Source organism: Mixophyes fleayi, chromosome 1, assembly GCF_038048845.1.
Source record: "Mixophyes fleayi isolate aMixFle1 chromosome 1, aMixFle1.hap1, whole genome shotgun sequence".
Lineage (NCBI taxonomy): Eukaryota > Metazoa > Chordata > Amphibia > Anura > Limnodynastidae > Mixophyes > Mixophyes fleayi.
In genome coordinates, this window is record NC_134402.1 from 414,391,199 (window position 1) to 414,408,845 (window position 17,647).

The window sequence follows — 17,647 nt, forward strand, 5'->3', positions numbered from 1 at the left end:
TCATTGGGTCTTTCTAGGATTACACGAAGAGACAGAAGGATTTGAGAAAGTCTATATTCACAGAAGATCTGTGGTTAGTTCTTCAAGAACTAATGTATTTGTTTTGGTCCATGTGTCTTACTGGCTTATTTAAAAAGAAAAAATTATAATAATTTATCACATTGTTGGCATTCTTCAGGAAACATTTATTGTTCTATGCATGTCCTGATGAATACTATCGACCATTAACCAAATAACTGAATGAGTTAATATGCTCCCCTAGGTGTAAGACTGGTATAGTGACACATTTTGAAGTTCATGTTGGAACGAGTTGGTGCGTTTGTGTTGTTGCCCATATACACAGTTGTCCCTGTTTCTCAGTGTTTCTGCTTGGGCTTGTGGTCTGCCAGTCATGGACCAGCAGCTGCTTGAGCATTTGGTAAACAGCATTGTCCAAGCTGTGGTTCTGCACTCAGCCTCTCCTCAAATTATAGCAAGGATAGTTTTTGTAGTGGGATATACAACTCTCTGAGACAGCCACCCTTCACTGGCACTGTTTGATGAGCAGTAGTAAAATACATTATTATTTTTACTCCAGATCGGGCTCTGAATGATAAATAGGTCCATGTGTGAGGTTTGTTTTAATATAGTTTTTATCTTCTTCAGTTATAATGTGATTACACATAGTAGGACAGTATCCTTGCATGATAGCAAATGACTGAATCAAAGACTCAAATATTTCCTCTGGAATTAGAAGAAAAACTATATTTTTTTTATTTGCTCAGGAGACAATTTTTGGAAAATGATTAACAAATAGCAGAAGTAAATCTAAGGGCTGATCCAAGTTGGCTGATTTGAATCAAATCCAGGTCCACTTTTGTCATCTTCATATTTCGTGGCTTCTCCTGGAGGGAATGAAATTTAATACTATATGCCAAGTTAATTTGCTCCAGATCCACCATTATCTGTCTCGGGTAAAGCTACTTCCTCTTGAATGATGTAAAAGGAGAAAACTGTTGGAAATGCTCACTCCTCCAGAATTTAAAACTGTTATAATTTAGAGCTTTGATCTCAATGTGCCTATATAAACGGCAGTATGTGTTTTTATAGTTTATATTTTATAAATAAACCAATATTGTTCTCAAGTATACTGGCTCCATTTTGATACATTAAACTCGAATTAATATATAGGAATTAGACAAAAATAATTAAATTAAATGAAAAATAAAAAATAATAAAAAAAAATTAAAAATAAAATGTGTGACAGACAGATTAGAGAGGAGATTGGGGTTACCTTAATCAAAAGACCCCCATTCTAATTAGGGTAAGGAGGTGAATTCTGAATCTAATGAAATGTGCACATTGTTTAACAAGTTGGAGTCATTATGTCTAGCTGAGACTAGACATTGGTATGACCAAGTTACACTCCGAAAGTATAATGATGGTCATATTATTCCAAGGGGATTGTGAATTTTTAAATCTACATCATTTAGAGATGATCCAGTATTCATTGAGGAATGTAAATATATACTGGATAGTTGTTCCTTTTAGTCATATGAGACATTTGATCAATTATAGAAATAGAAAGATTGATATGACTCGAGCAGAAATAGAAATTATTCAAGAAAAATTGCTTGAGTTTGAAAGTAGGAAGGAATATGGAGAACGAGATTCAAAAATAAATAGAGTAGAAGAACCTGAGAAATCTCTTATACAGTTAAGAAATTTGTATGGGATCAGGAAGACTATGCCAATGATCGAGTAAGAACTTTCAATAGGAAAAAGGAATTTCAAAGTTATAAGAGGGATAGATGCTTTTCCAATAAATCTAGATGAAAAGTACGGGATGCATACAGGAAAACTGGTTTTACACCAGGCAGGAGATCGGAATATGTCAAGAATTCCTATTATGGAGGTAAGTTTAAGAAAAGGAAGGGCTCATTTGGGACCTTTTTTCACAAGAACAGGTTCGACCCTTTACGTGAAAGATTTAGTTCAGATGACTCTCAATTTATGTGTGAAGATAATGGTGCAAGATCCAAATTCTCAATAAGGGTTAATAAGGATTTTACTTCACCAGAAAGAATGGGGCACTCTAAAAGTAAAGCCTTAAGAGATGAGGAACCAGGAAATTCTGTTTTTACTTCAGAAGTAGAAAGTAATGTGTCATCATCTTTTTTAGGACAAGGTCGGCCCCCCAGTTACATATGCAGAAAGGGTAAGATGCAAAAATCTGCAAACCGTAAAAAGAAATTGAGATGTAGAAATAGGGGATGCAGAGGAGGAGCTAATAAATCGCTCCTAAAATGTGAAGCTCCATTAGGGAACAAGGGGGGTTTTAACCTCTCATCGCAGGCTTTGGATCAGCAAGAATTAAGACTTTTGGAGAGAGGTTTAAAATTCATCCCAGCATACCGACCTAACCTTTTTTATTTATTTTTAACCGGTATATTACCCTGAGTAGGAAAAGATTTTTTGCACAAAATGCTTTTAAAATTAAAAATTCCTCATCTTCTCCTATAGTTTTGGATATTGAGAGGAAGGCAATAGAGGATCTGGATTCACTTAGATTAGAATCCTCTGATCTTGCACAACCACTTGTTACTGAGGTGTATGATATTCAGGAACCAGGGACAACTAGAATATTTAAAAATAAAGCAAGCTTCTATCTGCTACAACATAAGGGTCCTTTCATTGAGAGTTTTTACTGCAGCAAAATGAAAGATTTCAAAACCCTCTGTGCGCAGTCAAGTAAGAGATTACTTAGGGATAATCTAACACACCATGAAAGAAAAGCCCTCTTGAATTTGACATTGGATAATTCAATAATAATTAAGCTCGCAGATAAAGTGGGTGGGCTGGTAGTACAGAATATATTGGATTACAAGAAGGAGACGATGAGGCAGTTGAATAACGAGGACTTCTATAGCAAGCTTATTAAGGATCCTACATCTGTTTTCCAACGGGAGTTAAAACATTTTTTGGATGATGCCGTCACTGATGGGGTAATAAACAAAGACACAATTTTATTTTATTTTCCCGGTGCACCCGGTCGCACCCACTTATTATCAGTTACCCAAGATTCATAAAACACTGATTTCACCCCCAGGGAGACCTATTTATAGGTCCAAATATAAATAGAGGGAAGACTGTTATATTTAGGTGGGCAAAAAATCTCAAGGAAATGTTAGCTCCAAGTTATTTTAGGGATAAGCAAGACAATAAAATATTAAGAAATGGTAATCTAGTTAGGATTCCTGAATGCTGGTTCAATACAACCCTAATGGTTTTTTATAAATGTGGAAAACCGCGTTGTCTTGTGGTTTTGTTGAACACAGAGCAAGTGAATTTACATAATTTGTAACTGGAGAGAAGTTCTGTATAAAAAGCATTAAAGACTGCAGGTCTAGTTATGTAGTCTACCTACTTAATTGTGGCTGTAGTGTTCAATACATAGAGCGGACAACCAGAACATTGTAGTTACGTTTCTTAGAACGTCATAGAAATATTTTGAAACAAGTTAAAACTCACAGTCTGCCCTGTCATGTCAACAATTGTGGAATTGGTTCGTTAAGGAACATAAGAGTCAGGGATATTGAGCAGGTCCAAGTGACCAATAGAGGGGGGGATCTCTGTAATCTCCTGTGTAAGCGGGAGGCATATTGGATATTCAGACTAAAAACTCTTATGCCTCAAGGTTTGAATGATACAATTGAGTTAAACAATATATGAATGTTAGTTTGGGAGTTAATATTGGAATCTTGTTGTTTTTATTTTTATTTATGAATTTTTACTATTATTTTTTATTATTTCTTATTTTTCAATTAATTTAATTATTTTTGTTTAACTTTATATATAGATTTGAATTTAATGTATCAAAATGGAGCCAGTATAATTGAGAACAATATTGGTTTAATTAGGTTCATATATCAGTTAGGAGTTTAGATGACTGACAAATTAGTCAGTTCATGCTATCTATTGGTCCAACTCTTTATGAATAAGCTCCATGCTGATAGCGATTTGATCAGTCCGTCACACATTAATTTAATGAATCAATTGTATATTTCCTTTGTGCATCTATGTGTTTAAGAATTCTTATGTATTATATATTATATTTTTTGTTTACGAGCCACGGCGGCTCAGGCACTCCCGCGACTCGCTCCGGCCCCACAGACGCGTCACTTCCGGTTTTCGGCCCGGCCGTCACCATGACAATGGTCTGGACACTCTTCTATTCCGCCGTGACCCGGGTGCGTGCACTTTGCACTGGTTATTCATTCCCAGGTGGGAATGATTATTATTGCCATGCCCCTCTATTGTTATTGATCCTCCTTGGTATATTAGGCAGGGAGGGCTTAACCTCCCTGCTGGTTATAGTTTCTGTTTCAGTGTACTTATCTGCTCCTTTCTCTGCTCTTGCTATTTGGATTGATTCTGCTGTGCATGACCCTTGGCTAGCCTACTGAACTCTGTTGGTTTCCTCGTGACCCTGACCTCTGCCTGTTACCTGGATACGCTGTGTGCCACCAGCCCTGACCTCTGCCTGCTACCTGGATACTCTGTTTCCACCACCTGGCCCTCGCCTTCGCTACTGTAAGATTATAAATTTGTACTACTCTGAGCTTAAGACCTGGGGGCATCCGAGTACCTGTGAGCACGTTCAGCTCTACAGGAAAGGCGGCTGCTATAGGTGAAGACCTCTGTTACTTGTTCTACGAGTTTGATACTTGCCGTCAGCCCTAACAGTTTTTAAATTGCTTTCTATAATGGGCTAATGCCAGCTATGATATTCTGACCATTTGATTGGTTATTTAAATCATGTGACTCAGACACATCCGTGGGTGTGTCTCATTAGCTGGCTTTCTAAGTGTGAGATCACAGATGCGGTCATGTGATGATACCAAAAGATTCAGTTAAGGATATGCCAGAGGAACTGAGATGTCACGTGATAAGAGCCGGATCACATGTCTTTTGTTTATGTTTGGATTAGTCATGTCTGTATAGAAGAATCTTATTGTATTTGCAATTGATATGTAAAGTAGACAAAATACTTGTGTATTTTGTACCACCGTATGAAGAGTTACAAATGGCTGCCATAAATATTATAGAATGAGAAGGTTTTATTAAGTTTAAAGGAAATTGGAGATGATTGGTTTATATACACTGAATGGTATTTAAGGGCTTCTGTATTGCCTCTGCATTTACCTCTGATGAAACCGCCCCATCAAAGGTGGAGAAACGCGCCAGTGCTTTTAGTGGCAACTGACTGAAATACCCAGCTCCTTGTATACTAACATCAAAGTGGATTTTTTGGCCTTTGTGGACTGTATAAAATTTGGAGCGCTCCATTCGAATCAAGGCATGATATGATCTTGAATTATTTATGTGTGTATGTGTGTATATATATATATTGTTTTACTTTTAATAAATCCGAGAATTATATTTCAACATAACCAGCGCTCCTCTACATTTTTGTTAGTTCTTGTACACATCTGGCAGAAACAGTATCTGCTATACGTTATAGCAGCGGCTGGTGAAGTAATTTATGATATCTTAGCCATTCGCGTCTAATTATCTGTTTTGTTTTGTTATTTTATTTTTAGCCGGTTTTACATTACACTGTATTAATTTTAGTGATAATAGTGCTGCCATCCAATAGCCTGCTCTACCCACTTCAACAAAGTTCAGATGTATACTGGCTGGCGTGGATGAGCTGGCAGCAAGATCCTTATCACTTGTTCAAAATAAATATTTTTATATGCAGCAGTTATGGCATTATGGAAAAATTACAAGCCGGCTCCAGAACTTTGTAGCCAGCTAATTTTTCTTGATAAAAAAGATTTGGTGTCCAGTATTTGATGAATCTATGCAGATAAGTCGGGGGTCAGGTGGGGTTTTTTTTTCTAGCAAACACACTGTGTATTCATGCAAGAGACATTATGTATTCGTTGGCCTTATAACCCAGTAGACAAAATTGGCTGCATGTCGGTTCTGTGAGAGGAACGGCAAGGGGCATTTTCCTAGGTTATAACTGACTCATTCTGTTTTTTACAGCAATGGCCTTTATAATGCTACGATTACTTGCCTCGTTACCTACTTACAACCACACCTCATGAAAAGTATAAACAATCCCTAAAGTATAGAGCACTATAATGTACAATACATTATCTGGTGGATAATGTGATGTAATTTATATATTTAATAGTAGGGTCTGTTGATAATAGTTTGTTGTGCATTACAGACTACTTGCAAGCATCCACCCTTTCCAACTAGGTGGTAAATATATCAAGCTGTGAGTTTCCAGCGGGTTTGAAAAGTGGAGATGTCGCCTATAGCAACCAGATTGTTATCATATATTTAGTACATTGTACAAAATGATAGCTTGAATCTGATTGGTTGCTATAAACAACATCTCCACTTTTCAAAGCCACCGTAAACTTGCATCTTGATACATTTAACCCTAAGGGTCAGATCATTTTGAGCAAAGGTGTATAAGGTTATGCAATCTGGTTGTTGCTTTTGAAAATCATGCCAAATATATTTTCACCTTCTATAAAACGTTTATTTACGTTGCTGGGGTTTGCTTTGTGTTCCTCTTGATCTAAATAAACATTCTAAAGAGAGTGACCATAATGAGCTCGTCTTTTTTTCATCATTAACAATTATGCACGTGTGGTTATGATTTTAATGCCCCTATTCCAGATAGCTTGGCATGCAGCCTCAAGGTTACACGGACTATGGACCGTAAAGTAAAGAATTACAGTGGTGCTCCCAGCCATTTACATCTTCAGCTGTTTGGGGACAGTGTACATTGTCATTTCTTTTGTTAACGGACTGATTGATCTTCAAATCGGAGATTATCTTCTTTTAAAGGGAATCCAATTAATCAGTACTTAGCTAACCTCCATTTCTAGATACTATTGTAGCTTCATATGTAACTATATATAGAGCATTTGTATTGGAGAGTTATAGAAAATCAGCGTTCTACATTCTCAGGGAAGAGCTTGACAAAGACATTTGGCATTTGTCTCACTTGAGTTGGATGATTTTAGATCCCTTAGCTCTCTTCATGGCACCACTCAAATCGTTACAGCTAACAAGGTCTCTTCACACTTAACAGCTCTATTGTGTAAATGCTGCAACTTCAGTGAAATAATACACTACGAGTATTCAGGACGACAAATTGCCATCTGTCTTCTACCACTACTTCTGTAATTACTTAACCATTTTTTGGACTTTGCAGAAAGCATTGATTGTTTCATCCTATTTCAGATGTAATTTAATAAAATTGCAGTTTTGATGGCAAAATGATGCTTTAAGCAGATGCAGGGTGTACTCGGTTGGCTCACCTGAGGCGTCTTGCTTTATGGCAGTTTAAAATGAAAACCTATTATGTTCACGGTAACACAGAGGGAGAAGGCACGCCATTTAATTCACTTTGTTTTATAATGAAAGCATATAAAGACCAGTGGGAACATAGTGTGCCTACATCAGTTGCTGCAGTCGTGCTCATAAATATTGAATGATATAGATATACAATTAAAGTGCAAAATATTGGCACCCTTGTAGGTTTTTCTAATAATGCACCAAAATATTTTGGTATTCACATATGTACTTTATTTGGTTTACCATGGAATAAAACAGAACACATTTATTAGGCCATAGCTTATTCCATACAGAAATTATTAATGGGGTCGATAAAATGATTGACACCTTGTAGAAGTATTTAGAAATAATTAGATTTCAAGCAGGTTTTGGAACATAACTCACCTGTGGTGAGTAGAAGATGCCTGCAATATAAAAATCACTCATTAAACGAGTAAGAATGGAGAAAAAGACTGTTTCTCCTCCTGTTTTATGTCACTGTGTGTACTGCAATGAGAAGACGTTTTGATCCCACTGTTAAGAAAGCTGGATCTCTGGTGAAGGTCATGGATCTTCCCAGAACTGGTTAGACAAGATTCTGGATTGTTTAGAAGTGGCCAACAGGGTCCAGATGTAAATCCTATAGAACACCAGTGGAGAGATCTGATGGCAGCAATTGGTAGAAAGAACCTTCATATCTGGGAAAACTGGAGCAGATTTGCACAAAAAGAGTGGACCAAACTGCCAGTAGAGAGGTGCAGGGAGCTCATCCATGGCTATAGAAAGTGAATGATTGCAATTATTTTGACCAAAGGCTGTGCTACCAAATACTAAGTATAAGGTGTCAATCTTGGTAATGTCATTTATTTATTTTATTTTATTTTCAAAGATAACCGGTGTTAAATTCTGAATAAAAACCAAATGTTCTGCATATTAACAGATAAAGAATTGTGGATACCAAAATGCTGTTCTTAATTCATCTTATGTTTAGAGGAAATTGCGAGTTATTTAAAGTGCAACCATATCTTTGGGCAAGACTGTATATACCCACTCAGCGTTGCTTCACTTACAGCAGGTCTCTAATCATCGTTTAATCTCATAGACAGAGCAGTACCTCTTAAATTCATGCGAGCCATTTCTGGCTAAAATCCTGATGACTTTGGTGTCATTACTAGAATTTCCCTGCTGAAGAGAGGTTGGGTCATATAACATCTGATAGTGCCCCTAGTGTTAATGTGAGTAACACACACACTTTTGCATACTTGTTATAACATTATGTGGTACCTCTACACATTAGAAGTTGTCAAATACATATAGAAGTATATTTTGTGAGGTTGTACCTGCAAGTAAATACTGGACAAAATAATAACAAATGCAGTGTTTTATATGCTTCTTCACCTTTATAACTAGGGGTGTGCACCGGCCACTTTTAGTGTTTTTTGTGTTTTGGGTTCTGATTAGCTTGAGGTTTTGGGTTCTGATTTGTTTTGCCAAAACACCTGATGAAAGGTTTTGGTTCTGATTTAGGGTTTTGGGTTCTGATTTATTTTTAAAAAAGCATAAAAAGTGCTAAAATCCAGTTGTTTTTTTTTTGTTTCTTTTCACTCCTACGCTATTATTAACCTCAATAACATTCAATAACAATCATTTCCACTAATTTCCAGTCTATTCTGAACACCTCACACCTCACAATATTGTTTTTAGTCCAAAACGTTGCACCGAGGTAGCTTTCTGGACTGCGTAGTGTAGTGGGCCCGGTACCTATTAAAAACTATGCAGTGTGCAAATTACTACAGACTTCAGCCAGGTTAGAGGATAAGACAGTCTTCTTCTATAAATAGCCCCTGCCACTAGTTTAATAGAAACTTACTTTATAGTGAAGCCATGTAACGTTGGACTTTGCAATGAGATTTTTCATTACTATTTAGTTAGTTTCTAGAAAATTACAACCTCTGGATGGTTTTTAAGGTCTGTATAAAAAAGTATTTACAAATCCTGACTACAACCTTAACCCTTGTACTAAAAAACTAAATAAATTGTAATTGTCTGCTATCCGCGCTTAGGTTAAGTACTCTTCTGAGCTTGTGTAGCTGTTGCAAAGATCCCGGTTCAGGGGGCATTGATAGGGGGTTAGAGTAGATACAGATTGTCATGTAACCGACTAATGAAGTATGGATTTGAATAATCCTCAGAGCATCAAGCTGGTAGAAATGAAATTGATGAAGAGAGTTTCATATCGAACACTAAGAACATGTAGTAGTGTCGATTTTATTTGTATCTTGACTAGACTGCCATATTCATAGAGTTTGAGATGGCATGGGGGGGGGGGGGGCAACAGTCCTCTAAATGTATGATCATTAAAATGCTTCATCTATTGACTACAAAGAAATCTTGTTTCCTGTTTACAATAATGTGTTTGTTTATGCCATACATGTACGCTTAATGTAAAATGTTGCTATTGTGTGTTTCTAAGTATTCACCTTCTTCCTAACAATGCCAAGCTGGAAAGTATCATTTAAATATGAAAGCCACCAGAAGGATGACAATTACACAGCCCTGTTCCATGTTTGCATTTTATAAAGGCTTTATTTATGCAGTGTTTTTCCATCTTATTGTTGCAGAGCTGCAGTTTTTACAGCACTCCCAAGTAAAAGTAATTTAGTTACAGTAAATGTATAAAATAGGGCTATAATATTTACTTTTCAAACCGCATGTTGCACATAATGAACAAAATTAGACAATAATTTTACAGGTTTTCTGGCCTTTGCCCTCTACTTATAAATATATAGATTTTGATTTATAGATTTTCATTCTGGGTATAAGATAGTGGAAAGCAGTGGGGCCTGGACATATTGGGATATCGCCCATCTAGACCATATATGACTATACAACTTCCTCTTTTGTATACATATTGCTCATGTGCAGTAATGTCATTCAGCTAACACCAACTATTCACTCAACTTGTGGCCATGTGCACGATCTAGCAATGATTACTTTAGCCCAGTGGATTCCAAACTTTTTCAGTTCAAGACACCCTTAGGGTCTCCAAAAAAATTTCAAGGCATCCCTAAGCCAAAATAATTACCACGTAGTCCCCCATCTTGCTTACCACTGGCTCTGGCCGAGGCACCCCTGTGAGATCTCCAAGGCACCCCAGGGAGCCTAGGCGTACAGCTTGGGAACCACTGATTTACCCAATACTAGCCAATAATATCAAGCAAGTTCTAAATCTTTATTCAATGATAGGGTAAACATGCAGATTCTAGGGCTCTCTATGGGGATAGAGTCAGTCTTATTTTCTATACATTTCATTGCATCTATCCACAATTTCTATATTCATGGACATGCCCATATTAAATGGCAAAAGGACCCTGTTTTCTCCAACGTTGACCGCACACACTGCTCCCGGGGAGCACATGACACCAAATTAGTTAATTTTCAGTGAGTCTGCATAGTTAATAGCCCGTAGGCCAATCAGGCAAGAGGCCGCTCCTGATTGGATCCCTGGAGATTAACTCATTTGTCATTGCCTGATCTCTGAAATGAAAGATTGTACCCTGCATCAGATCCCCTCCCTACTCTGGCACAATGATCTCATTATGGAGGCAGCAAGTAGAAGTCTCAAATAAATGTAAGCACCAGAAACCTGCAAAATTGATTAAATTGACCCCCTCCCCCCGAACTGCTGGTGTGTGATGAAGGGGGAGAGGGGTTTCAAAAATACTTTTAAGCCAGTCGTGTTTGCTATATGTTTTTGTATTTCATATTGTTTATATATTTTTTATTCTACACATACAAATCGCATACATTTTAAGTTGCTTTCTTGTAGCCCTATGAGATAAGGTAGTGCTTAAATGCCTTTGCTGTTTAACCATAACGATCAAATATTGTTTTTTGGGGATTTTAACATCCATTCTGCATTTTACCAGGTGTGGTAGAAGTTGGAAAGAAGAAGCTGAAGAAAAAGAAAGAGAAAACGAAATCCAAGAAGCAGAGGAAAAGGTCATTTTAATATAAATACTACATTCTGAAAATATATTTTTGTCATACGGGGCATCAATATATTCAATACGTAGGTCTTAAATTGAAGTTGGCTTTTAATTATTGTTTAGAACATTTGACTATATAAGTATTTGACTATTTTAAAAACATTTTCAAAGATTAATAATACAAGATGACTACTGGAAACATTGAAAGAAATTTAAATCCTTCCCCTCTATTGAAGGGGCATTTTGCTCATCCTTGTGTATCCTGTCTCCAAGGTCATGGGTGTAGGCAGCGTAGCCAATTGGATGATTAAAATGCTTCCAGCAGCACAGAGTATTTTGGAAGGGAGGCAATTTCATGATGTAAGAAGGGGAATGAGGGCAAGAAGTAAGTCCGACAGAGAGACGGCACAGAGTAGTTGTGTGAGGCTCCTGTTACGCTGATGCAGGTATATAATGCTGTCTGGCACACCTATATATTTAATGAGGATCATAGATCCTCAGTTTTGTCTCTAACTTTATCTATAACGCTTACCAATGTAAATGAAAGGGTGCTTGCTTTGAAACCATTCGATAAATAAATATAGAAGTGGGACAGAGTGCCAGATTTATTAGCTGGGAAGGTTTACTATGCACACCTCACCCACACGCAGTGAAAGTTGCAATTTTGTGGGATTGACAAATGTTCCTCCGAATGATCGAATATGGATCAATTATATTTAAAACAGCTCTCATTGTATCAACAGTTTTGCATTACATGGTTCCCTCAATTGCAGATCCCATTCATCAAGTGAATCGGAAGACGGTCCAAAACCAAAGAAAAAGAAAAGCCACAAAAAAGTAAAAAGCAAATCCAGAAAAACAAAACTTCAGAAGAAAGCCAAGAAAAAAAGAAAACATGAGCATCACTCTTCTTCTTCCTCGTCTTCCAGCAGTTCAGAAGCATCCAGCAGTGACTGACGACTTTGCCTAATACCCAGAACAGTGTACAGAACAAATCTGTGGGTTACATTGTTATGCAAAACCACAGAAAGGAAATCACAATTGCTGTAGTTGTATAAAGGGATCGGGGCTTTTATATAAGCAAAATTATTTCACAAACACAGCAAACACTGCAGCTCACAATTTTTATGGTAGGACCAAACAAACACATGAGCTATAAGGAATCATGAGTGGTTGTTGATTAATCCATGCTTTAGTTTTATGTACTTCAAAGACAATAAAGAGAGCGAGTAATTCTGTTTACCTTTTTCAGTGCTTTATTACTTCATTGGTGGTTGTATTTTTTTAGTTGTTCTCTTTTCAGTCCATTGTTTGAGCCATGAAAGTGGTACCAGCTCATCTGTCTGCTTCTCTATGCCACAAATTGGGTTCTTTATTTCCTTAGTATATATAAAAAAAACGTCTATACATATATTAACCTTGACCATTTGTGAACAATGCTGTTCACAACCATTCATGATGCTCCTGTTGAATAGATCTTTTAAGCTGCTTTTATTATAGTGAAGCTGAAGAGGGTTATTTCTGTTGGCAACATGTAGAGCAGTTTGCTATGTAAATCGCTGGCATACCATTTTATTTTTTTTAGGCAGGTTTCCGCAGAGATTGCACAGTTCAAACATTTTTTTGCTTTAACATAAATGGTATTTTTAAATATTTCCGGATTTTTGTAATGTTATGAGAATTATGCTCTAAATTAAGTATATTCTATCCTGTACAATCTACTATGCTACCGTGAATGTTGCTGTGGATGGTATGAATATCTGTCCATTAACTATATGTTACAACTTCTTTAAACCGTTAGATAGAAACAAAACAAAAAAAAACAACACACTTTATTCTACGCTTTAATCACTGGGTCCATGGACATCCTCAGTGTGTCTTAAGGCCCCACACTGCACCCCACTCTCTTCTATCCACTTGGGATGTTGAAACAAGCTGAGCTGGTATTCAGGCTACTGTTAAGGTGAATGAGAAGTTCATGGCCATGGGGACATCAACACCCACTTGTGTAATGTAGTGTCGGACAACTGCAGTGAGTGGAGTCCCAGCAGATGCCACAGACTGAGAATGAAAGGTAAATAAAAAATATGTTTTTTCGTCTTCACCAAAAACAAAATCATTTAATATACATTCTTTAAAATTTTGTGGAGTCCGATGAGATACAATGCCTACCCTTTATATTGTTCCTGTTAGCATCCATCTACATTCCATCTCTCCCCATTGTCACTTCAGCCATTCCCCTTCTGCCTGTCCTTTTCCTTCCAAAGACTTCTCTCTGCCCAAAATGTAGTATCTGTAAACAAGAGTTATGTATTCATTGAAAGCAGCAATGTGTGTGTGTGTATGTGTGTCTATATATATATATATATATATATATATATATATATATATATATATGTATGTGTGTATGTATGTATGTGTGTGTGTGTATATATGTGTATATATATATATATATATATATATATATATATATATATATATATATATATATATATATATATATATATACACACAATTAGGAAAATGGGAAATGCTTGTATAGGTGATTTAATTATGAAATACTGTTATCTACATATTAATGGTGAAATTGCTGGCTAAGAATAGATAGTCACTAGCGAATTATGTTCTATAGAAGATTAAAATATTTATCTTGTCCCATTATACACAGTAGACTATATAGAACCTTGCGTTTGTATCCCTTATATTTTTTCTTAATAATGTAATGTGTTTATAGACCTTAGAATAGTTGCATGTGGAAAGAATAGTTTAATATGATCATGAAAGAAGAATTAATAAAGACAATTGTGTATATGAACACAAAACATAGAATGTCAAAACACTGGAAAAGACTTGCAATAGTTTCTTTTGTGATTGTATACTTGTATTCAGCTGTAAAATAAATCCTTAATTTCTTATGTTTAATAATAAAAGTCAGTTAAAGGGCTAGATTTACTAAACTGCAGGTTTGAAAAAGTGGAGATGTTGCCTATAGCAACCAATCAGATTCTAGTTATTTATTTAGTGCATTCTACAAAATGAGAGCTAGAATCTGATTGGTTGCTATAGGCAACACCTCCACTTTTCAAACCCCCAGTTTAATAAATATACCCCAAAGAGTCAATATTTCCAGTAATCATGGCCCTTCAAATACTGTGGGGAGGAAGTCGTGCTTTTCCAGCATTTGGAGTTACTCCTGTCACACATCAGAGTCCGGCTGTTATTTTTCAAACCTGCTGTTCGAAACGCTTCCTCTACTCTTCCCTCCACTCCAGGTACAGAACCGTTTACCACAGTCCTACTTTGTACACCAGAAAGCACATGGCCCTTTAAGAGCTCTGAACCTTTGGTCATGTGTTCTGATCTGAGACCCTAATCATCAGCTCAGCTATTTAAACTTGCTCTGTACACAGGCCTGTGTCAGAGTATACTCCAGCGTTCCTGTACCTGTGGACAAATCCTGTGAATTCTGACCGGGACCGTTCCTGACCTCTCTTCTGCCTGTCGTTTGGTTCTGTTAATGCTCCTGATTGTTGCTGACCCGGCTTGTTCTGACTCTCCTTTTGTTTTCTGATTTGGCATTCTGCAGTCAGTTTGTCTACCAGTCCTGGTTACATTGACCAGTCTCTTGTTACAGTTTGATACCAGCTTGTCACGACTAGAGGCAGCACAGAGGACTGTCAACAGCGAAGTCCAAACATCCTTGCAGGGTTCCCTGGCAAATACAAGGGGTTCGATAAACTCAGCGCCTCTGTTTGCTGCCAGTGCTAATTCAGGTTTGCGAAAGAGAATCCACTGTATCTGCTAGAATCGTGACAACTCATTGTATAAAAAAGCAATATAGAGAGAAGAAAAATATATATGGGCTTAGCTGTTGCTTCTTGTATATGGAAGATCATCAATAGGAGTGTAGCATCCGCAGAGTGCGATTTTCACGTTGGAGAGGTGAGTCAACTTCATCCTTCTCAAATGTCAATTGCATCCTTTAGCAGAAAACAGCTGATCCCATCTGTATTCAGTCGCTTTGTCCTTTTCTGTACTTCACTTGTTAGTATGGAGGCTGAGGGTAATGAAACTTTTACAATTGAAATGTTTTTCATATGCTAGATGCGGTCTTCCTAAGGTAATTGTGAATTTGCAAATAGCCAATAGGTTTCCATATGTATGCATGGGTCACAAATAGAAGCACCGATAGTGCTCAGCCAGAGGTAAAAACCCCATTGGCCACTGCTGTGGATGCGCCCACTAGTGGAAATGGTATAGTACAGTGGTTCCCAAACTTTTGCAGTTCGCGGCACCCTTAGTCTCCAAAAAATTTTCACGGAACCCCTCCAAAATAATTACAGAGCAGTCCTGTTTTATAAGTAGTTCGGTCAAAAAAACGTAATAAGTATTTAGGTCAGGACAAAAATACTTATTTAGTTGTATCCAAAAATAATACACATAAATCCAGGAGAAAATAATATATTTTATATATTTTTTTTCAATTATATTTCTGTCAAAGAATAATTTACAGCTAACTCACACTGTGCCTCTTCATCCACACACTGTGCCCTCCTTCATCTTCACACACTCTGTGCCCTCCTTCATCTCCACACACTCTGTGCCCTCCTTCATCTCCACACACTCTGTGCCCTCCTTCATCTCCACACACTCTGTGCCCTCCTTCATAGCCACACACTCTGCATCCACTCACTCTGCCCCCTCTGCATCCTCACTCTGACCCCTCCTTCATTCTTTTGCCCCTCCATTGCTGTTTCCTATCACCATTCCCCTCAGTTTCTTTACTTACCATACTTGACCTTCTTTCTTCTATTGCTTCTGACTTCTTACCAATTTGGCTGCGCCCGGGACCCAGCATCCTCTTTCCTGCCACTTGTCACTGAATGTCAGGTGTGATGACGTCACGCCCGACATTCAGTGAGGAAGGAGGAAGATGCTGAGTCCCGGGCGTCGCCGGATTGTACGTTTTTTTTTGTTTTGTTTTTTTTTTGTTTTTTTTCTCTTCCCGGCCACGGCACCCCTGTGACAGCGCAGGAGTCATGGTGCACACTTTGGGAACCGCTGGTATAGTATAAAGAACAGTAGTTCCTATTTAGGAAGAGGTAGCAGTGGTCAAGATCATAGCTGAAGTCTGGTTTACAAATGCTAAATAAGTCGCAGTTAAGAGACACAGTTAACAAATAGGCAATAGCTAAACTGACAGCAGAAGTCCAGTACTGAGAAGTCTGTGGTCAGATCACCAGCCATTACCTGATTCACTGGTGCAATTGGGCAAAATCTTATATTTAGGAAATAAGTGAGCAATAGCTGAATTCACAGTATGTCCAGTATTGAGGCAAGGAATAATCAGTGGTAATATTTACAGCCATGTGTTCGATTCACAGGTAACGCTATAGCAAGCCAAGGTCTGGTACACAAATGCAACTGTAGCCATTGTAGCAAAGGCAACTGACTTATATCTCATGAACAGTTTCCTGTAGAGACTGGTTTTAACAACATAAGTAACCCTATGCTCTTGGACGCACAGGAGCTACTTCTGCCATGGTTTGTGACAGTGTGTTATGTTTGATGGGTGTTCATTACCCAAATCTGATGGTGATCAGTGTTAATTAGTTTACCTTACTTAAATCTGTTTTCAATTCTTAAAGGGTCAATGTTGCAGATTTTAAATAATTATACATATTTTAATAAGTGATGTTAAATAAGTATACGTCTTAAAATTAACATCTCAGACTTGTTATCGTCCGTTCATTTCTATCTAGCAAACCAACTTTATAAATCTGTAACCAAGAAAAATATTGGAACCATTATTGTGCCCCATTAGCGCACAGAACTATGCAAACAAGGTAACAAGAAATTCAGCAACATATCCAATTAAGAGGAGTTTGACCGCCACAGAATGTGAAAACTTGCCTCTAAGAAAAGTTCATAAATCCAAATCAAAAGATAACAAAGAGATTACCCTACATGTACTCGCATCAACCTTATGGAGAAGTTTCTGACTTAGTTATATAAAAGGACATTCTTTAGAAATTTTTCAAAAGTTTGTGGTAAAGATAACTTGGCCGCAACCCCGATAAACAGAAGCTAACATTTTACTTACTGAACTAGAACAGCAGACCCTCCAATCACTGGAGTAGCAAGAACCTAATCCTTAAAACGGCAAACGAGTGGGCATGTTATACATAATAATACTGACTAAATAACAGAAGAAATTGTCTGATATCGCCACATATCAACCCCTCAATTTGGACCCTAACACAAGAATATTATCTATTAATAATATATATCAACTTTTGAATTAAGGCTATCCC

General features: G+C 37.3%; 1 protein-coding gene across 1 annotated transcript in view; it reads left to right on the plus strand.

The window, feature by feature from the left end:
- The window catches only part of SREK1IP1 (SREK1 interacting protein 1), a 51,107-nt gene extending 38,536 nt beyond the window's left edge, over positions 1-12,571 (plus strand). The window contains exons 4-5 of the mRNA XM_075182913.1: positions 11,274-11,346; positions 12,107-12,571. Coding sequence (XP_075039014.1) covers positions 11,274-11,346; positions 12,107-12,290 — 257 coding nt within the window. The 3' untranslated portion in view covers positions 12,291-12,571. The remainder of the gene's footprint in view (positions 1-11,273; positions 11,347-12,106) is intronic.
- Positions 12,572-17,647: the final 5,076 nt, after the last annotated feature.